This window comes from Eurypyga helias, unplaced genomic scaffold, assembly GCF_000690775.1.
Source record: "Eurypyga helias isolate BGI_N326 unplaced genomic scaffold, ASM69077v1 scaffold37099, whole genome shotgun sequence".
Lineage (NCBI taxonomy): Eukaryota > Metazoa > Chordata > Aves > Eurypygiformes > Eurypygidae > Eurypyga > Eurypyga helias.
In genome coordinates, this window is record NW_010272063.1 from 28,100 (window position 1) to 50,395 (window position 22,296).

The 22,296-nt window shown below is 45.4% G+C and overlaps 1 protein-coding gene across 1 annotated transcript; it reads right to left on the minus strand.

Moving 5' to 3' along the window:
* Window positions 1–1,984: 1,984 nt before the first annotated feature.
* TSPAN7 (tetraspanin 7) lies at window positions 1,985–21,469 on the minus strand (the record flags this gene model as incomplete). The annotated part of the gene is made up of 7 exons (XM_010159019.1): window positions 1,985–3,127; window positions 3,452–3,524; window positions 11,014–11,097; window positions 15,459–15,614; window positions 17,466–17,561; window positions 19,024–19,098; window positions 21,260–21,469. Coding segments are annotated over 6 exons (690 nt in total), but the record flags the coding sequence as incomplete, so codon positions are not given.
* Window positions 21,470–22,296: the final 827 nt, after the last annotated feature.

Below are 22,296 nucleotides of genomic sequence, written 5' to 3' on the forward strand. Positions count from 1 at the left end.
GAGGCAGCGCAGGATGGGATGCCCGTGCCAGCTACGGCTGAAAAACAGCCTACAGCCAAAACAAGCTAGCAGCTCGCTGGGGCCAGAATGAGGTGGTCTCAACACCTCTTCTCCCTCCCCCCACAGTCCCGCTCCCTCTTCCACTCTCCTTGGGGGGAGACTTCTGAGGGACTCATCCAGTCACCCCATCACCTGCCCCATCAACTCGCTGCCCACCCTTCTTTTGCCCAGCTCTGGTCCCATGATTGCAATGAATGCCATTTTGTCTGTGAGGGATCCAGCAGCCAGAGCCAGCCCAGGGCAGCAGGAGCTGGACCCCTCCACCACTCGTCATGCCAGAGAGTGAACCTCCCCTGGTACCCCGGGAACCCCATGCACCTCTGCCCGGCTGACATTAACCCATACTGGGCAGCTCCAGCTTTATTTCCTTTCCATCACTTTGCTTCTCCTTCCAGGAGGGAGGCACAGCGATACTGTGCCCAGGGCAGGGGATGCCACAGTGCCAGCGGGTGCAGCCCTCCCCACCGGAGCTGCTGCCTGGCCCCAGCCCGCGCCGGGGGGATTGCACTGGGGAAGCCCTTGGCACGTCCTTCACCAGCTTGACCCTCTCCAGGGAAGCTGTCAAGAGCCCAATTAACACACCTACTCCATAGAAGCAGGAGTGCTGCTGGGCTGAGGGGAACAATTGAGCACGCACTGAAGGGCTTGGCTGAATGGGCTTAATTCACTGCTTATGCCTTAAAGCTGAGCACAAGCTTTACTGAATGGGGACGGGCAAGCTGGAGCCTTTGGGGGCCTACTGACCTGTCACCCAACATCAGCATCTTCAAAAGAAACAGCTCTTGGCACAAACAGCTCTTTCTTTCAGGAAAAAGAAAGGGAAAAAAAAAAAGGAAGAAAGAAAACCGAGGAGAGCCTGGTGCTTTTCCACTCTGGAAGGTTGCTGGTGTCTCCTGAGGGAAGAGGCAGCAGCCTCACCCCCCTCCCTCCCACCACCGTGGGCTGGGAAGACCTCCCGGGGGATGAAGAGGGGAGGGAAACTGGGGCGCCTGGTGGGCCAATTCTTTCTGGTGAGGAAAAACATCCCCCTGCAAACTTCCTGTGCCCGCTGGAGAACGGCATCGCTCCAGCATCGCGTAGCCCCAGCAACCGAGCGATTCTAAGCCCCGAGAAGGGACTGCAAACGGGAGTGCTGCGGCTCACTCCCACTGGCTCTGGCCCCGGCAAAGTGTACGCAAACTGCCCGGCATTTGTGCAGGACCGGTTCTGGCATTGTCCACATTTAAAGACGGCCCGCTCCCTCACAGCAGGTGCTTTGTTGTGGGCAGATTGGAATTGTGGACCGGTTTCCTATTCTGTTATTTACACATCTGTGTTTCTCTTCCCTGCTCGGGAAGTGCTCTCTGAAATAAAGCCAAAGATGCCACCGGGGCTTCCCTCCTCAGGTCTTCTCCATCCACGTTGCCAATGTAAGGGCTCGGACCAAAACTTCCACATTTAAGCTTTCATGGGCTTTCCAATCAGATCTTCAACGCTTGACATAGTCAAATGAGAAAGAGGGTAAGTCCCTGCCTTTCCACGAACACAGCAAAAATGTCACTACCCACACCCTCCACTTCCAAATCCCTTTTCTCCCCCCCTTACCAAAACCAGAGAAATGCTTGATGCCAAGATCACGCGCAGCGCTAAAGACGGGTTAATTAAACACTAGTAGGTCATTATCAGTCACGAGAACAAAAATTGCAAAGCAGAGGCTATGTGTTTGTCACGTGGTGAAAACAGCTGTGGAAGGCTTTTTCTAGGAGTTTTGAAACAATTCCAGCTCAACTATTTTTCCCAGGCTAGTAATATTTTTCTGTCACAAGTTAGTTGGTTAAAATATGCATAAAGACACGTCACTCCAAGCTGTGCATTTTTGTTTCATGTTCACTTCCCCCCTCAAAAGAGTTTTGTTACGATTAAATAACGAAAAAGAAGCGGCGAGAAATCTGTAATGGTTCCGTTTATTAATACGCATATCACAAATACTCACAATATCAATGCATTCTCGTTGGCATGCTAGACAGAGGCATTATTAAAAAAGTCCTATTTTTTTAAAAAGGTTTTAAACTTTTGCTTTCCCCCAAAAATATTTCATATGCCTGTTGTTTTGTGTTGGTTTTTTTTGTGTGTGTGTGTGTGTGTGAGATTTAATTTTTTTCTGTGTGTTTTTGTTTCGATTTGGTGGCTGCAACCTCAATGCAAAAAAAAAAAAAAAAGAAAAAACACGAAAAAAGTATGAAGGCTGCAGTACACCACAGTTCAATTAGTTCATAACTAGCTAATAAAAATAAAGGAAGCAAAATTCCTGCCTTCACAGTAAGCAACGACACAGCTTAATAACAGTATTACACAGGATCAGGTTCAGAGGCGAGGTGCACTAGACAAAGCCTACCGGGATACGCACTAGGCATACAACACTGAGTAAGAATCAAAGATGTAGAAGAACGTCAGGAATAACAGTTCCCTTCAAACACAACATTTTAACATCATTTTCAAGTATCTTTATGTTATGTTACTGATTCCTTTGTTTTTGGGGAAGGGGGGGCAGGCGCGGGGAAGGGGGAAAGGATGAAAACCTTAGTAAAGCAATAAACAAACCAAGAAATTAAGATAAAACCAAAAGAATATATATTTCATATACCGGTTTATAAGAACGTGTGCAACACTTATTAACCATGGTGAAAGGCTAATTACGCCCTCCAGTCACTACATGCACAGCCCGATCAATGCTGTTAATGAATTACCTTTGTTAACTTACGATGCAACTACTGTGTGACCAAGAACATACATACGGTGCCGTCCTACGCCCGGCCGCGGGGACGGGGGTGGGGGGTCTGGAGGCCGAGGGGAGCTGGCTGCTCTCGGCGGCACCGCGGTGCTTCACAGAATGGTACACTACGCATGGGACAGAGTTCGGGAGGTGGGGCGCGAGTGCGCGCGCGCACGTGCTTGCTTGTGGGGGTGTGGGTGTGCGTGCGTGCGTGCGAGCGGGAGAGAGTGTGTGCTGTAACATTCGTTTCAGTCTTTCTCCAATTCTGCAGCTCCTGGTCTTCAGACAGGCTCTGGACTTCTCACTTCCGAAAGACTAGAGAGCAGGGGGGGTAAAAAAAACAGAAGTGGGTTGCTTTGGCTGCGAGCAGCATGCATGGCAGGCATTTTGCCCTCCCTTTGCAAGAAGAAAACTGAAACGACAAAACATTCAACAGTACATTTTCCCCCCTTTTTCCCCCCACCAGACAGAATACTGGGATGAAAATCCCAAAGCAAAGAATCCCGTGGGAAGGCTTCATTCTCGATGAACACGCTGAGCATCTCAAAACTTGCCCGCTCTCTTCAGCAGAAGCAGCACAGCCATGACAACATACCCGGGCGTACACAGCACACCCCGTGGAAAACTGGGAAAGCTCACCTTGTTACACCATCTCATACTGGTTAGCGGTAATAAACCGGGACAGACAGCATGCCAGCAGCATCCCGATCAACTGTTCCAGACAGGAATAGAAGAAGTTAAGTTAAATGAACGCAGAGCAAAGGCAAGGCTAAAGTGAGCAAAGGTTTCACGTTCTGGAGTTATTATGCACTCCAGAATTTATGCCTTGTTTTAAGGACTGCTCTAAAAACAGAATTAAAATCTCCCGTCTTTCTTCGTCAGATCTTCCTCTGGATTGTTATCACAGCATATTTATGTGGCAGCCAGGGTGTCATTTTGCTGCTTTTCAATCCCGTAGTCACTGCCTGGCCAAGTCAGACGTGACGGGTAAATTGGCGGGGGTGTCAGCATGCTACTGGCTGTGGTTCACTCCCCAGCTCTGCCTGGGTCCCCCGCCACCACCTGCCACCACGGGAGCTGGGGGCCCCCCACAGCTTTGTTAACAGTGTGATGGGGAAAAAGTTTCCTAATAGAATCACAGAATCATAGAATTGTTGGGGTTGGAAGGGACCTTAAAGATCATCTAGTTCTAACCCCTAATGCCCCAGAGCGGTTACGCTTTCTTTACCAGTGATGCAGCACCGAAGAAATACGCGGTCTAAATCTGGAAATAAATTTAAAAAAGAGTCTTTCAGTATTCCCTTGGCTGTCACTCAGATTATTGAAAACAGATCCCTGGCTTCCACTCGTCAATAAGCACTCAGTCATTTCAACGTTTTGCCTATCGCAGTTTGTTAGCGTTTCCTGCCTATGCCAACGGCGTTAATATACCATAAATAATTCAACCTCGCTTTTCTCATTTGGATTGGGCAATTAATTAACCCGTGAGCATATACAGATTGTTACAGCTCATCCCTGGCAATGGGGAGAGGCGAGAGGGCCGTCTCTGCAGACGGACCAGCCTTCCCAGACCCGGCGCTAAGCGAGAGCTGTGTCAGCTGCTCCAGCCGGCTGCTCCGTGCCCGCGGGCACCACCTCTGCCATCTCCTGCTGCTGCGGGCAGAGCGTATCACAAGGGAGCGGTGCCTAGGGAGGGGGTTCGCAACCTTTTGGCAGCAGTGGGGCTCCCTCAGACCAAGGCAAGGAGGCGTAGATAACACCTGGCTGGCTGCTCGGCCAAACCGGCTCTTTCTATTTCACTCTTAGGATTGCGTGTCCTTTCCCCTGGACCGTCAGTGCTCCCTGCTGATATGATCATCATCAAAATATACATCTTCTCTACCAGCCAATTGTGTGATTTGGGCTGGCATCAGACCAGAGCAAGACCAAGCCAGGGTACCTCAAATGCAGATAAATTGTTTTCTGACCCCAAGATGTCATGTTTCTGGTCAGGACATACTTTGTTTGCCAGAAATTGGCTGCTACCGCTCCCTCTCCTGTTTCAGTGTCCACCAGGACTGCTCTGGGCATCTCAAAAGTGCTTGGAGTCACCTTTAAAAGCAGTGCGAATACACACCGCCACCCACATGCAACCCCCGATTTTGGCAGCAAGTACCAAGGATGACACTTGGTTATAGCGAGACGTGGGGCACAGATAACACCTCCCGACCAACCTCCAATAAAAAGCTAAGCTACCAGGTTTTGGGACTGTATTTCCACAGTTGCCAAAAGAGCTGTGGGTGCTGAAAACCCTCCTCAGCTTTTGAAAATTTCACTCGATACCAAGAAGACATTTAACCATCTAGCTGCCTTTTTTACTAAACATCTCTAGATGGGTGCTCCAGCAGATGGTAGCTGGAGTGCTCATGCACTTGTCCATGCATTTACAGACCAGTGATGATAAGGATGACAGCATATCCTGTCTGGGCTTTGATTTCCATACTTAAATATACCAGTCTCCAGGAGGACGATTTTATCAATTTGGTATTTGGGAAGCACTGCTGAAAACCCACGACGTTCTGCGGGTTTACTAAAGAGTCTTTAACACTGCCACTGCTTACTCATGCAATGGTTCTTTAGCTCAGGTCAGCTCTCGAATGAGATCGCCCTTAGTGCATCCTGGTATGTATTTCTTGGTGGTCTGACAGGCAGACCCTGTCCCATCCGCTGCGCTATGCCTTTTCTGTGTTTGTGGTACCTTTCACCTTTCTCTCACCTACCTCAGCTGCTCTCAGAGGTTATTCCTCTGATTTACTGCATTTTTCATTAAGATGAAATTCACAGCATATTTCGTCCTATTTATTTTCACTGAACATACTTCATCCCAGACCCAAAGCAGTTCCTCCCTCATCCTATGATGGCCAACAATGTATGTACATTCAAGTTCATTTATTTATTTATTTATTTAAAAATGCCTGTGCCACAAGGTACCTATTATTTCCCACCATGAGCACCCAGATTATGGTCATCCTTGTTCCAGGCCAGTCTGCTGCTTGTATCACATTTACAAGGGTAAAGATGCTGCAGCCCGTACAAATAGGAAGCCATGGGCTTTTCTTTCCCCCTTCAGCTCTAGCAGACCTCTACAGCTACCTTTAATTAGGGATTCTTCTGTTTTACACAGGCCATAACAGTCAGAGTGTCTAAGCTTTGCAGCATTTGGAGGCATGTGATGTTTTGTTTTACCCAAGCCACTGGTAAGAGGAACAGAAAGTTACACATGAATGTGTCTTTCTGGTCTTTGGCCCACTTACCAATTCTTGGCCCTGACCATATGCTGGTTTATGCATTTAAGTGGTTAGAGTACCATAATATTAAACTTCTGCATTTCAAAACCAATGGCATGCATACCGAGCCACTGCATACACATTCTCTACAGCATTTCTAGCAATTACTCGCACAAGCAGAGCTATAATGGATACCTTAGAAGGACTTTGAACACGTATAAAACCATGTATTTTCCAAGGTGTGTAGACTTCCACATTTAACCACAAGAGTACCATCCCTCCAGTAGCCAAGAGAGGTGATACTGCATTACATTCCTGAATCTTCTTCACAGTGCTCTTCCATTACAGTCATAACTACAGCCGTCTGCATTTATAGCAGGTCAGAGGCTCCAGTCTGTGACCCACAAATGAGCGCTCTCCATCCTCCCTTGCTCCCTGCATTTGCCTGATCGCTGGCAACCTCCACTCTGCAGATGGGAGGAAGCCCCTCGTGCTGTTGTGCAGCAGGACCCTGCTGCTCCTTTGAAAAACCAGAGGAATTGGCATAAAAGGATCCTTGCAAAGAAACTGGCTGCCAGAGGTTGCATTCACTTCCCTTTGCTCCCACTGTCTCCCAAATTCCCCATCTCAACTTTTATCCACTTATTAATTTATTTTTTTAAGTAGTCCTAGTTTTTTGAGTGCCAAGATGCCAGGCTTGGTTCTGCATTGGTATTCTCTCTCACTTTTCCCTTTTCTTTGCTAAGATTATCTTTGTCCTCTGAACTATTACACAGAAAACTGAGAGTTCATCTTGGTACCTCTGGTCTTGCTGCAGGAAACTTGAAAATGCTGAAAACTATTTGGCGTAGAGCACTGGGAAACCCATATCCCTCAGGTGTGTCTTCTTTACTACCATTCCATTGGCCAAGGCTCATTCCAGAGAGCAGAACATAGTGCCTGTGTTGTTCATCTCTCCATGGTTTCTAGCAGCCATCTCATGCGTATCTCAGATCTGACCACTGAAATCCATCCACAGCAACTTCCTGGCAAGATTATCTCCCATCACAAACATGATAACTGGCTTTTTAATACACTTATTTTGCAGGAGTTAACCTTGACAGGAAGCTGTCCTGCATGACATATTTATTACATCTTATTATACTGAAGAAAAACTGAAGTGCAATTTGAATTTCCAATTTATTTTTGGTATCTTCACCATTTCTCATTCTTTGAGAGAATTCCTATAAATAGAAACACGTTGAACTAACTTGGAATTCATTAGGATATCAGGTAAGTGAAAACTGTTTTTTTAGTCCATCAGCAATGATTGTCTAGCTCAATGATTTACCTTGCTGTATTCTCAAAACACAAATCTCCAAGCATCCAGGTTCCCTGGCTCTGTTTTAGAAGACCATGAATTTTCTATGTCACATGGCACTTACCCAAATCAGCCTCCTGTGCCCTGGTATGCCTCTGGCACAAGTCCTAGCTCCACGCTGAATCCACAGGGATTTAGAAGCAACCCAGCCTTAAATTAGATTTGAAGTCACATACTGGATCCTGATATGGATCCCACTCCCTAACCCTGGTGCAAGAGGTGACAGAGGTGTAATCCTGTGCTAGGGCCAAGCCTCCCTGTACTCTGACAGGAGTCACAGCATACAAAGTGGATGATGTTTGCACCAGAAATGCGTTGACAGTCAGGCAGAGCTACCCACATTAACGTTGACAGTAGAGAGGGCAGGTGGATGTCACACTGTAGAGAGGGACTGTAGCTGCACAAGAACATGTCTTCAAACAACAGGAACCGTGCATGCTCAGGAACGGGTTTTGAGCACGCGGAGAGCACCTGACTCCCAGCCCTTCCATACAAAAGGAATAATTTGGCCTTAACACTGCACTGAGACCTCCCTACTCAGAGACTCCACTGCAGCCACAATCTATGAACCCTCCAGACTCTGTCTCCTGCATCCCTTAAGCCAATTCCTGTGCTGTAGTTTTATGTAGGCAAAACTCTGCATCGGCTATGCTGCTTGCATAATTCTGTTCTCTGTTGGGCACAGCACAACGATCGTTTTGCTGCTCTGAAGAGCACCTGCTAAACTGAAATTATTGCAGCTGGAAGTCTGTATTGGCATCCGAGTCCAAAATCCAATGAAATTGCATTTTATTGTTATTATTTCAAAACAGGGGAGCAGTGCAGACAATGTCAGCAACACAGCAGGGTTTTTTTTAAAACTCTGACCCGGAGGTCTGTGCCAGGCCTGTAAGATGTGCAATGCTGTTACATCGACTTCCCCTGGTTCTGGGGATCAGAATACTAGTTCCCTTGATAGTCAACACCTAACAAATCATGTGAAAGAAAGGCCCTTGAGCATGCTTTACTGTAGAAAAGCAACATGATCTCATTTGTCTTTTATTTAGATTAAACCACTTCTCAGAACCTCGCCTACAGCTGGAGCACTGCCTGGTGTTACTGCCAGCCACGGTTCACCTGAAATCAATCTGTAAACACCATCCCTAACTGGGTCCAGCAAAACAGATTAGGCAGTAAATGATAACTGGCCACCTTCTATTCTTCCCATCCCAGGGGAGATGCATTTTTCTCCCCTGCATCCCCTCTCTTCTCCTCTTTACACACTCACAAACACCCGAAGCAGCTGGATACCTACTCAGCATGCCAGAGCCTTGCACTCAGGTGGGGAGCGGCAACCCCATCCGGCAGCAGGGCGCACGCTGCCATCAGGCAGCCTGAGCTGCCAAGGCCGCATCAAGACACGCTTTGGTTTTGCCTTGGAGCTGCGGCAGCCAAGGGCCTCCCCCCGGTGCTGCCTGCAGCCTGTCAGGCTCAGCACGCCCTGCGCTGAAGGGCTGTGGCTGCAGGGGCCCCGCTCTGCCCCCTCTGCCCACCCACCGTCCTGTACTGAGCTCACAGCCAACTGATGACCTACAGTAAACATCCAGGCACATGCCAAAGTGCAAGTAATTCCAGCTGCACTCTTCCTACAGTCTCCTTCCCATCTGCAAATGACTTTTGGGCAAGGTAAGATGATGCTTTGCCTATTGTATGCACAATACACCGATTAAAGGCTTTCAGGCAGCATTGGTCCTGACTGAGGCTTTTGCTCCAGCAGCATATGAATTGTAAAATTCTAATTATCCCATTTTTCTTTTGGATAGCTTTACATGAGGCATTTTAAAAGATGCCTTACAGCTTTCTGGCTGTGTAGAAACTCAACAGAAATAAGAGCTCAGAGTCCTATAGCAGTAATCAAGTAATAATCAAGGTTGGAGAAGAGTATCAAGACCACTGTGTCCTTTCAACAAGAACTAGAATATCCGATTAAAAAAAACACCAAAGAAAACACCTCCCCCTGCTCCACGCACCAACAGCTCCAGACCAGTAGTTTCATCATTTCTGGATCCTGAACATGCTCTGAGTGGCTGGCAGTATGATGAACCAACGTTTACACCCACATGAAACAGGCTGACAGGCCAAATCATGGGCTTCTTACCTCCAACACCTAGGCGCAAGGCATCAGGCTTCCAGCTGCGCCCAAGGCAGGGCAGTCAGCTGGTCTGAGCCCCAACAGTTTTAGGGCTCCTTCACGTTGTGCATGCATTGACTGAGAGGATGTGGTGACCATTTTCCACACATCTGGGGGACAGTTATTCTGAAGAACCTGGGAGCCATTGTAGCTGCTGAGCAAATTGAACCTCTGAGAGATGTAACTAAACCACCTTATAGCCAAGCACAGCCTGACCACATGGGGCAGCAAGAGGGAAACCATAGCCCCTCCATTAATTCGCTTGCCCATCACCAGCAACAGCACTGGCAAATCACTTGTTTCCAGTGCAGCACAGTGTAAACCTACAGCTTGCCAACTTAAGGCATGAGGGTTTTTTTTCCTAGCACCACATTTTTTCCAACCATGGGATAAACATAGGTCATTCAACAGATATATTCTTATTTTCAGTGTTGCCTCAGGACCCAGACTTTTAATATTGTGAGAATGAAGCAAACAAAAGTTGCATGATAGTTTTTGAATACGACATTTGCAGTTGTACTATGTATTCTCTGCAGAACGAAGGCAGATTGCCTCTCAGGTAGAAGCGGTCCAGGCATCACACATGCCATTGTGCGTTTTGCTGAAAGCGAGCACTATTGCATTGCCCGTGTTTCCCTCTCATTTTTGCATGTTTACAGGAGAGTCCTTGCCATCACACATGAAGTGCCTAGTATAAATGAGCATCTTTTGAAAGATGTAGGTGTTTTCCTGCCCCTTCTTCATCAGAATATTCTGATCTGATTTGTAGTTTCCCCAGCTCCTGTCTAGGTAAAGGCAGTTTCAGTATCAGGGAGCAGCAAACACCTTCTTAGCTCTCCTCTTATCCCTCCCATGCCAAAATCTTTTTGGTGCAGGCAAGGAGCCGGTTTAATAATCTGATTTTGGAAGATCTCTGCTCAGTGTTCAGTGCAAAAAGGAAAGAAAAAATAAATAAAATCAGTCACCAAAACCAGATGCCCCCTCCAGGATCCAGGTGCAGGATGGGGAGGCCTGAAGGTACACTCTTATTTGAACTCTAGACTCCTTTGAGAAAAATAAGAGTGCTTAGAAGATAGAAACCTGTCTGAACAATGGATAAGCTATTTGTCTTCTTAGCTGTTTATGCTCCATTTAAGCCAATGTTTTATTGGGTTAACCTCTACCTGACCCAGTGGAGGGACAAGTTGTTTTCCTTGAGCTAGTCATTAGCTCAACCGTAACTGATATTCCCAAGGAGAAACTTCATTTAAGTTGAAAAAAAGAAAATCAATGAACAGATGACCTCAGGACTAATGAGCATGCTGAGTTCATACCCTTTCCATAATCCTTCCCTCCTTGAAGTCTGTGTAAAGAAAAAAAGAGAGGGGAAAAACACAGGGGTGAAGGGAAGCGTTTAGGCACTTACCTGTGAGAACGCAATCCCAAAAGCCACTCCAGCTATGATTCCCATATTTGTCTCCATAAAATTGGTCACCAAGTCATAACAGCCCTGGAAAACAAGCATAATCATTCCTTGTATCGACCTTCCCTGCCATGCATGCATACATACACATTTCTCATTTAAAATGGACTTGGGCTAGACAATATTTTTGCTGTAATTTCCAACAATGTCACCTTTTTATTTGATAGCAATACTGAATGAATGATGGAAAGCGGTTCTTTTTAGAAACAAATGTATTTCAGTACTTCTAAAAACTAATGTGGTGTTGCACTCATTTTTATAGGTCTTATTAAAGAAGGTCAGTTTGCATTGTTTTAAAAAGATTAATATAGCTTTGACCTGAAACCAAACCAGTAACAATATATGGTAATGGTATACTACAATATAGGTGTCAAAAAGAAATAAATTATGCTGATTTCCTAATACTCCAGATACTTCATACAAGCATGCTTCCGGTGTCCAGCGAGGCATTCTGCTTGCCTTCTCCTGTAAAAGGACACCAGGCAAGGTACTGAGTTATCAAGGGTTTTGTATGAAGTTTCTTGGTTCATTTGCTCTTGGACACAAAATTCCCTGTCCTTCTCCCCAACCTAAATGTCCTCTCTCTAGCTCAGACCCTGGCTCCAGTTGACTTGCTTCCACAATTCAAGGCCCACACCAGGGCCAGAAGACTCACTTCTGCCCTTCTCTTGGACAGGTTTTTTTTTGAGATGTTATGGTAATTTTCACCAAGTCTCTCCCTCCACCTACTCCACTCTTCAAAAAAGCATTTGAAATTACCTCTCCTAGTTTATGGTGTCTGAAAGAATCTAAACAAATGATGTACACAGTGATGAAAGAAAAGAAAGATGACATCTGTTTTTAATGTTATTAATAACCTATCTGTCCACACAATCCAAAGCCACTTCAGCCCCTTTTGCCACACTTCCTAAAATGACCAACACCACTCTCAGCTTAAGGCCAGTCCCAAGGCATTTTATTTAATGTTATAACTTTATCCACTTTACCGGAAGTTAGAAAAACCAGAAATAACAGTGAGTTCCCTTTCTCAATTTGGATACCTGTCCCATAAGAGAGAAGTGTCCCCACACTCCCCCTCACTTCTGCAAAGACTGTAAGAACTCTTTACAAGACCTCAGAGCTTTATATGCTTTAAAAAAAAAAAACAGCTAGAAGGAAAGGACAATGTCCTTTGTTAGAGACAGGCCATCGTGAACTCAAATGTACCATTTCTTTAACCTCTTTCATAATATCAGAAGACATTTTATTTAATCCTGAGAGTAATGAAGTGGTAAACATAACAGAAGCTGAGGACCAGCACAGCTGTAATTCATTTCTGAAATGTTTAAGTGTACTTATTAATCCTTAATTACGTCTTACAACAGTGTACGGTGTGTCAGATTCAAGCTTGCTTATTTAACACATCAAGGAACTGTAGTTGTGTGCATCTTACATGTTGTGAAATGAGATTAGATTTCTCAAGCAGTGCTTTCATTCCCTCTGACATGGCTTAATGTTGTCCCAGCTCTTCTGAAATCAGTTCTGTTCAACAGCCTTCAAGAGATGCAACATCTAACAGCAGTGGTAATTTGAGGGAGACAGAAGATCTCGTTAAAAAAACATGCAAGCAAGAGAGTTTTGATCGCTCTCCTCAAGCGAAGACTGTGTTTTCCCCAAATCACAATAATGTGTTTCCTGAAGAAAGTTGCATAAATATGGCTTAATTGCTCAGTCCTTGCTGCGCAGGGAGCGAGAGTGCAAGAAGCACCCAAGAGCTGCATATGCACTACAGAAGCACTGTGTGCATGCATCTGGGTGCTGATTCAGAGGATAGAAGTGACAATTTAGCAAGTATCCGATCCTTCTTGACTCCACGCATCTGTTCCTTCATTAAGATTTTAGAGAGAAGTAATTCTTGAGGTTTGTTGGTAATGTACTCTGAAGATTAAAAAGCACTATATGAACATTAATTAGCTAATCCTAATGACAGCTCTTAAAGTTAGGTATTAGTCCCACCTGAGATGAAGAAACAGACAGAGAGACTGAGTGATTTACCCAAGGTCACTAAGCAAGTTACTGGCAGAATTGGCAAAGAAAGTCCAGGAATGTTGCCTTTTAGTCCTGCAATTAGATCATTAGTTTAATCCTCTTTGGATAATTCATCATTAGTCCTCATAAACTGCTAGTAATTTGATTAGTTCATAGAGAACTTGTCTTACTGATAGTTTTGCAAGATCCACCAAGAAGATGTATTCCAAATATACTTATCCACAGGAATGCTAACAAGGGTCTTCCACAACACAGACAACATGTATTTTCCTTTTTCTCCAACACACACAGAGCGAAGTGCCTATTTCCAAGATGAGCAAGGGGCTTGGGTCAGAGGCAATGACATTTGCTTCCTATCTGAAGTGAAAGCATAGAGCCAGGCAACATTTCCTCCTGCTTGCTTTTTATTCCTGTGCCCCTTTCAGAAACATCCCACCTTGCAGAAATATTTGGGACAACTCCAAGATCTCACAACTGCTAAACACCCAAACTCCTGTAGGTAATTAAGTCAAGTAATCATCAACTGTTTCCAGAGGAATCATAATTCCTTTTCTGTCAGGTGACTGGTCCATTTGACAGGAGAGATGCTTAGGAGCAAGCATGGCTGGAAGTGAGCTACTAGCCCATGCCTAGCACAAGCTCATTCATCCCTCAGCTTCTTCCTACAATTTAGCAGGCATGCTTTGCCCAGAGGAACCTCCAAGGGGACAGGGATTTTTCTGTGCATGCAAAGCATGCAGAGCAGCCCTGGCACTTTGGGGAAATGCCAGATCCATGCTGGGAATGCAAATGGCACCTGCAGCCAGGAAAGGTTCAGAGAGCGTGGCCATCCCGAACTGAAAAGCTGGGAGCTGCTGGTAGAGTACCAGTCACACCAGAAAGCTTTCCTGCTGGGGAAGGTGGGCAGAAGCAGGGGCTCGGGATGGGCTGCCCAGGAGTCACTCTGCCTGCAGCAGATGCTGGCCGTACTGCACACCCGCTAGATCCACCCCATCCTGGCTCTCACCTTCTTTCCACTGCTACCAAAACAGAAAGTTACTACAAGTTCACAGAGTGCAACTGACTGGGGTGGCTCATCCTTGACACTCGCACAACCCAGCGAGGTTACTTTGCTGGTGGTGGCTGAGCTTCTCAACAGGTGGACATCACTGATGTTCCACCGATGCCTGCCACAAGTGGTTCTCATGAAACTATTACAGAAAAGACTTAGTGGAAAATAATCCTCCTTTTTTTTTTTTTTTTAAAGATACATGCTAGAAAATGTTGTACACTTGACTGTTTTTCAGAAAAAGATGTTTCAGGCTGTTCTCAGCCACCACTCCAAAGTCCTGATTCACAGGTGACTGAGATGAAAAAGACAGAAACAGAAGACAGAGAGGCATTCTCATATTTCCCCTATTATCTACTCAAAACTTTTATTTACTTTATTAAATTCCACTCTGGAAACAAAAAAAGAAAATAATCCTTAAGCCTGACTAAACAATGCTGCAACACAGCATGGTGATTCGGCCACAAATATCATTCCTTTTACCAACAAACTGTCCGCTGCCTCTCTTGCAAATCTCACGCGAGAAAGAAAGAATTGATGATGCACTCACACTTAAAGCAATAGCTTGAGTTGTGCTTCTGCAGTGCGCTACCTGCTATATACACTGCATTATTTTCTCTGTATTCCTCCCTTTCTTTGTTTGCTTTTTTTGTCTTTCACTATTTTTATTCTCCAATTCTTCCTTTTCTTCTTGTTTTCCCAACCTGCTTTCCCAATGACGTTCTGTTTTCCCAACCTGCTCCTTTAGGTGACTCCAGGGGAGGGGTCACTTTGGCTGTGCCAAAATGTTCAATGATTTTAAGAGTCACTGTTATGTGTCCCAGCCAACCATAACGCTGGCTGTCAATTACCTCTGCCTTCTCTGTTTGGGATGGCCCTGGGAAATTACTGTTAGCACATCAGCAAGGGTAAAACCTGTCCTTCCCTACCCCTAGCTACGTCTTTGGCCTCAATCAAAACCCACCCCATTCAGGAGGAGCGAGCAGAGAAGCGCCGACTGACCTAACCCTCAAGGGGAGTCGAGCGCACATAGCAATTGTAGTCCAGTGCCCGGCACCAACCTTTGCTGTGAGGAAGGGGAACGAATCTCCTCCTTGCCAGAAATATCACTGCACCTGGTCATTTGAGAAAGGCCAGCCTGAAGAATTTGAAAGCAAGCGTAGGGCGAAGCCCAACCTTACCATCACTCCAGCCCAATACACACGTTAACAACCAATCATTGTAAACGCAATGCAATTGTAAGCAGCCATGTGCTCCACCAGTGTACTTGATGGTTTCGTAACAGCTGCCCCTGGCACAACGTTACTGGTACCTTCTGGTTTACTTTAGTGGCAGCCACGGTCATGTTGCGCAGATCCTGAGTATTACAGTCACTGGAGTTCATGCAACAGCTCGTAGGGATGCCGTGCTTGAAGAAGTAAGGGCTGGTGCTCCAGTTGGTGTAGCTCTGAATGCCGCAGCAGCTCAGCTACGAGGAGTAAGAGGCAGATTTAAAACAAACCAACCAGAATTAACACCAATACTGATTCATCACTGCCCACTTAAAAAGCTCATAATCAAAATAAAGACAGGTTGTCTCCAGTTTTCAAAAGCAGATGCCACCCCTTACCCCAATTATCACAAAAGTATCAGGAACATTGTTTACAGAAGCTGGGAGCAGATGACCTACTAAAAAAAGTTGTTTTATGACCAGAGCTATTCTTTGTAACATTTGACAAAGGTCCAGCCTTAAAGACGTCTTCTTCAGTTGAAAGTTTGTTGGCCTTTTTTTTTTGTTTGTTTTTTTCCTTTACTTATTTATTAATTTCATTAAAGATGATCCTGGAAATTCGAGACAGAGCTTCACAATGCAGTAAAAAAACCCCAGCCTTAAAAACCCCAAAGCATTACACAGAATGACATGGAACACATACAGGGTCAAACCAGTACAAATTGCTAAGGTGAAACAAGCATCTCCAACTCACTAAAATAATTTCTAGGAAAATTAACTGAGCCATGAATAGAAGGATACCATTTGTTCACAGAGTGTGTCTATGAAATCAGCTGAAAAAACCTAAGTTGGGAAGGATGTTCTGCTCTAGATGCTAATCTGGGATGCAAGTCACTGAAAGATATGGAGTATGTACTGAATTTTCTGCATGAAAAGGGCTTATAAATGCAGTTTCTGTAAAAACAGAGCTACAAATGAACGTTTTGCTACAACAGAAACAATGAACAATTACTCAAAACTATTTTGTTTAGCCAACTCCAAGGAATCAGAAGTTCAAAATACAGGCTGACAGCAGGCAAACAGACAATTTGATGGCAGAATATACTCAGTTTAGAGCAGCGCAGTAATCTGCCAACCCAGAGAAGCCAGGTTAGAGGCATTGTTTCAAACACGTTGAGGGGTCCAATGTGATAGTTGCAATTGCTAAAGAAGACCTAGAAGTTGTCAATACAATTACATTAACATTTCAGCCATCCAGCAAGCTACAATCACACGAAAAAGCAAATTGGCTCATAGAATGTACTGTGAACTGAAGAGAGAGCTTCTTGCTATGGTACGGTTTCCGGCAGGGATTTAAATGTGAATTTTATCGCTCTGCATTGTAGTTGGTGGACGTGGTCCCTTGTGGTTGGCATCTCCAACTAGTTTGGCAATGCTGTGGCATTTGCCTGTGCCCTGTGCCCTGCTGGAAAGCAAGACAACCTCTCATTGCCCTGCTACTGCACCCCATGATCCAGAAAGGCTCTTCCAGTGAGGGCCTAATCCATCTTTCCAGCGCGGCCGGAGAACAGCTTTCACTGGTGACCTCAGCAGCATATTCATCCACCCCCTTTTCTACTGTTTCTTCACTTAACTCACCAGGTCTCCTTTGCCAGACTCTCATTGTACTTGTGAATAGAACCACTGCAGTTTGTGAGTGATACAGGATGCTAGACAATAAAATCCTGTCTCATCCACCTCAAATTTGCAACATTTCATAACCCTATTGACAGAGTCCCTTAAGAACAAGGTGTGTCCTTAAGGGATAGAACTGGCCCCTAAACCTAATTCAAGATCTGGGAGCAACAACAAGCAAGTGGGACAGGCCCTGTCTTTATTAGATAGCTCGTTCATTAAAACTTAGGCATCTTGGACAAGCATATCAGTTGAAATATTTTTTCTTTAGATGAGTTTTGCCAGCCTCTAATTTGCCTTCCAATATACACCTTGCAGACTGAGCCATCAACACTTCATGTTCTGTGCTCAAATATGAACGTATGCTTTTTCTCTCTTTACTTATTAATTTTTAATATCCAATTTTAAACTTACACTTTCCAATTTTAAACTTACACTTTCCTGTACGTTATCCACTGCATGGCTCCGTTCATCGTTCTTGTTGTAATTCTGGATTGCTTCAGTATATGTCCTAAGGAAAGTGTCCTTGATCTATGAGGGTGAGGAAATAAACAGCCCGCGTGAGCACCGAAAAGCTTAACATTTGAAGCAGTTTTCGCAGAAAGCAAATGCATTTCCAAACCTAACACGGCACCCAAGCTAGCCTTTCACGTTCATTTTGAAGTGTGTTTTCAGAGCTGGCAGAGCTCCTTCTTGACTGTCAGGGGTCATTCACGACATTTTTCACAGGGAGTCTATCGGACGTAGAAGGAAAACTACCCCGGCAAACTGCTACATTTTAAAAAACAGAAAATGACTTGACCTATGAGAAACATATCCTTTGCTGCTTTTTCCCCAACACTTTGTTCCAGCACTGAGTCTGAAGGAGACTGTGTGCTTCTCTCTGCTCGTGTATGGCTGGTGGGAGCCGAAGCTTGTGCAAATGCCTTGGCAACAGAAGCCAATGGCTTGAAAAGACAACGTGACTGCCCTGACCAGGCAGCAGCCCTCGTCCCCAGCACCACAGGTGCTTGGCTAAGGAACGAGAGGTCTCAGCTGGAGAAGGTCAGGCACATTGCCAGGAAAGGCACTTTGACTGGGTGGTAAAGGGGCTGGGTACCAGATGATCTGGGAAACCCATGAGTGTGACCTTCATGAGGGACTGCCTCTCAGCCTGATGCTGAGGCTGCTGCAGGTCAGGCCAGACGAAATGGAAATCCCTTGCGGATGGACAGGTACTGCAGGATCACATTAAAAACTACCCACTACTTGCAAGGGTAGACACCGGAAAAGCCTATAGCAAGGGAAATCTCATGTTAAAGAGGAGACTAGAAACCCAGTTAATACAAAGAAAAGAGACAAGGAGGGTCTCCGCGGTTGTCCTGGTTCAGCACTAATGGCATGTAGGTCCATGGGCTTAAAGCCAGAGATAGACCTGATTACAGTGGATAAAGCAGAAGTGCTACTACAAATCTAGACCATCATGCTTTTTAAAAGCTTCTTCCTGTCCCAGTTTCCTACCTCACTCCATTTCTAATCTCTCCTTATTCTCAGGATAGAAACAAAATCCCATCCCGCTCCCTCCCCCCACAAAAATAGATGTACGAAACATTGAGTCTGGCCTGATGTAGAATTGCTCTCTGCCTTATATAAACAAGCATTTGCCTGGCTGAAGAAGCTGTTTTTAAGAAAAGTATTTCATCTATTGTGCAGCCCTTAGCATATGTAAAAGAGTAAAGAAGATCTTACATGATGGACACACAAAACCCGATAGCTCCAGAGTAAATTATCAGGCAGCTGAGGCCAAGAGCTTTGGCTAAATCCCTTCATTTGGAATCACATCAGTTTTTTAAGAGCTGTACATGTTATTGTTGCCCATCAGCTGCATCCCTGGAGATGCGTATGGAGCGGCCGAGCTCAGCGACCTGCACATTCTCCACGCTCCAGAGAACTTCTCAGCAGCAGCTGCCCAGGGAGGCAGTGCCGTATGCAAACTCAGCACATTTACACCTACCTCGTGGCGGAACACAAACCCTGAAATGCCAGCCACTAGCTCAGCCAGGAACACCAGGGACAAGAACATGGCATACTGAAAGGAAGGAAGCAAGAGAAGTCAGAATGTGACAGGCTTTTGTCTCAGCACAGATACCGCTCAGTTATCACATAAAATTTAACTTTCAACTCTAGACACCCTTTAAAAACATTAAAGAACCAAATGTCTTTTGAAGGCAATACACAGGTTATTACCTGAATATATTATATGTGATTATACATATTGTCTAATTACTGGCTTTTCAGACATTTTTGTTCCCACATTTCTTAGCGTTCTCATAGAAATTAAAACACACACCCATGCCAGAGATGGATCCAAGTCACTCAGGTTTTGATCTTGGAGTAAGGAATACAAACAGACCCTTCATGCTTGCATGGCACTCTGCTGAAGTAAATAGCCTTCTCCAGGTGTTTTGGTTCGTATTTATCTATCTCACTGCTAGACTGGGATTTGCTGAAGTTTCTCGAATGAATGAACTGAAACACTGACTTCACTTAAAATATTCTCACGGTAATACTAGACAGATGCCTCAAACACTTTGCTGAGCCAAGACCCATGTTTGGCTTTAGGAGCTGCATTTGGATCCAGAGCTAAACAGACCTTGAAAACAGCACTTTCAGTGTAGACACTTAAAAATACATCTAAGCAGAAATAAAGAAGATAAAGAAACAAATTCAAAGTGTGATGGTAAATTTTGAAGTGGTGGCTTAATATTCTGGAGGGAAAATTACCTTTTTTCTCCATGTGCTAAATAACAGTTAATTAAAAAAGGAAACATTTTAACTTAAATTCAGTTCTAGCAGGATTTAGTGGAAAGAGGGAAATTTATTTTTAATGGAACGTTGTTTTGGAAGGGAGGACAATAGTGAAGGCAGAACTAGAAAAATCATTCTCGCCAGTTAACGCAGCTGTCAAATCACTGCCTGTATTCTGCTTAGGAGAGAAAGGAAGTTATGAAATATTTCTTATGTGTACACTGAAAATTAAACCATGTGCTTGGAACAGCACATGTCACTATTAAGGCATACCTATAAAGAACTTAGACGACTTACAGAGCAACTAGCAGAGCCTGATTTCCTTATGGGTTTGTATCACCATTCACCTTTATCCCTTTCCCATCTGGACCACAGTAACTCCGACAAGCCTCTACACGCGCACTGACGGCACATCACCAGCAAGAGGCCGCAACCGTGCAACGACAACGGCGTTAGGTACCTGCTGACCGGCCACTAGCACATACCTGCTGACCCATCCTCAGCTGCTTCCTCTCCCATACTGTGCCATCAGCTGACGACATGAGCTCTCTTTCCTATGTCCTTTTTTTAAACCCAGTTCAAACAGAAGAATCGTCCCATCTCCTTAGAACATCAGTCCCAAAATACTGTAGCAGGAGATGTATTATACTGTCTTTTTCTACTATCTCAGTGCTTCACAAGTGCTATTTCCACCCTTCAAATCATCACACATGTAGGATTTTGCCCCTGAATATTTCTAGAAACACAGTTTATCATCTAGGTTTGTTTACCCTACAGTTACTTTGCATTTTAAGTTAGGCTGGAAACCTCAGAACAGAGAAACTTATACAGAGAGAGGTTCAACTGGACTGAGAGACAGCTGCTTAATGTACCTCAAGTCCATGCTGCTTCTGAGATGAGGAAACAAACAGCTTTGTTCCCTAGCATTGAATTGGTTTTTTCTACTGAATGTTAGGAGAAAAAGAAAGGTTGGTGTGCCTTTAGGAGATACCAACTGTTTTTTCTTTTTTTTCCCCCAGATTTCACTTCAGAGAGTTAAAATGACCCCTTTAAAATATAATTCAAATGAATTTCACATTTATGATGCTTTGGACATTTTTAAGATTGTAAATATACCTATCTGGCTCACAGAAAAACAGAAGGGTTGTAGAATGACTCACAGAGGAATTCATCAGCAGCATTTCACTTTGCTCCCAGCCACACATGGGCCTGTACGCCGTGAGGCAGCAAAATTCATTCATACTCCATCAACAACTGGTTTTGGCAAAGATTTTTTTTTCCCCTTCTTTGTCCAAAAGACACACGTGCTGAACATTAAGATCAATAAAATCTAGCTTATGTGCCTAAAAAAACATGTTAACATCTGGTGAAGCTTGGCAGGGATGGGGGGAATCCCAATACATCCACAAAACCTCTTGCCCGAGGCACTTTGGCATGCTTACCAGTTTCAGCATCCATGGGCTGCCACGACAAGTGGCGAAGCAGCCGAAAAGCCCAAAGACAATGATTGTGGTACCCGTTCCGATGAGCACGTAGGGGGCATTGGTGGAGTTCTCAGCGATGAGAGAGATGTACGTGCCAAGGGTGAGCTTGCCCCAGACGCCAACTGCGAGAAGAATAACACCTGTGATCTGCAAAGCAAGAGGAGAAGGCTGTCAGGAGCTCCCAGGGAAGGCATCCCAATTTGGTACAGTGTGATCCCGAAGAGATTTATTGCTGCTGTTGTGTTGGCAGGAGGAAGCCTCAAGACTTTTACTAACTCCAGAGGGATGGACAGAGAAAATTAATTGCCAGCATCCGGAGATGTTATTTTAAGACTGCCACTGGAGGACAAACATGTAGGACTAATCACCACAAATCCTATGACTGCCAAGGGAGGAAGCAGTGTACTGCCTGCAGGAGCAGGCTCTCGCTCCTACAGCCGGCCGAGGGAGGTGGCCAACTCCATCACTCTTACCAAAAGCAAATGATAGCTGCTGCCACTTCACACCTCCTGAGTTTTGCCACAAAAACTGCCTGAACCACAAAAACCTGCTGCTTGACATCCCGTCCTTCCTGCCAAAGTTGCAGGAACATGAGCATCTCTTGTGGTGCATTACTCTGGCAAGTGAGCCTCCACCCTCTCCCCAGGTTATACAGCAAGCAAGCCCCTGGCTGCACAGAAGATCTCCCCCCGCCCTGACACGGCGTGGGAGGACACCAGTGGGCCCTGGGAGCTCCCAGCCTCTTGCCTGAGACGTGCAAGCAGAGGCTGCCACACCACAGGGCAGCCTGGGCACGCAAGCTCCCAGCACCAGCAGGGACGTGGGGGAAGCCCGTGGCGTGCCGTACACCGACGACAAGCAGTGGCCACCACAGGGGTGGTGCCCACACTCTCTGCTGACGGTCACCCGGTGCTGACACTCCTGCTGCAAGGCCGTACCCACCTAACACATCTCCACGGCGCTGCCAAAGGTAGGACACAGACACGAAGGGCAAG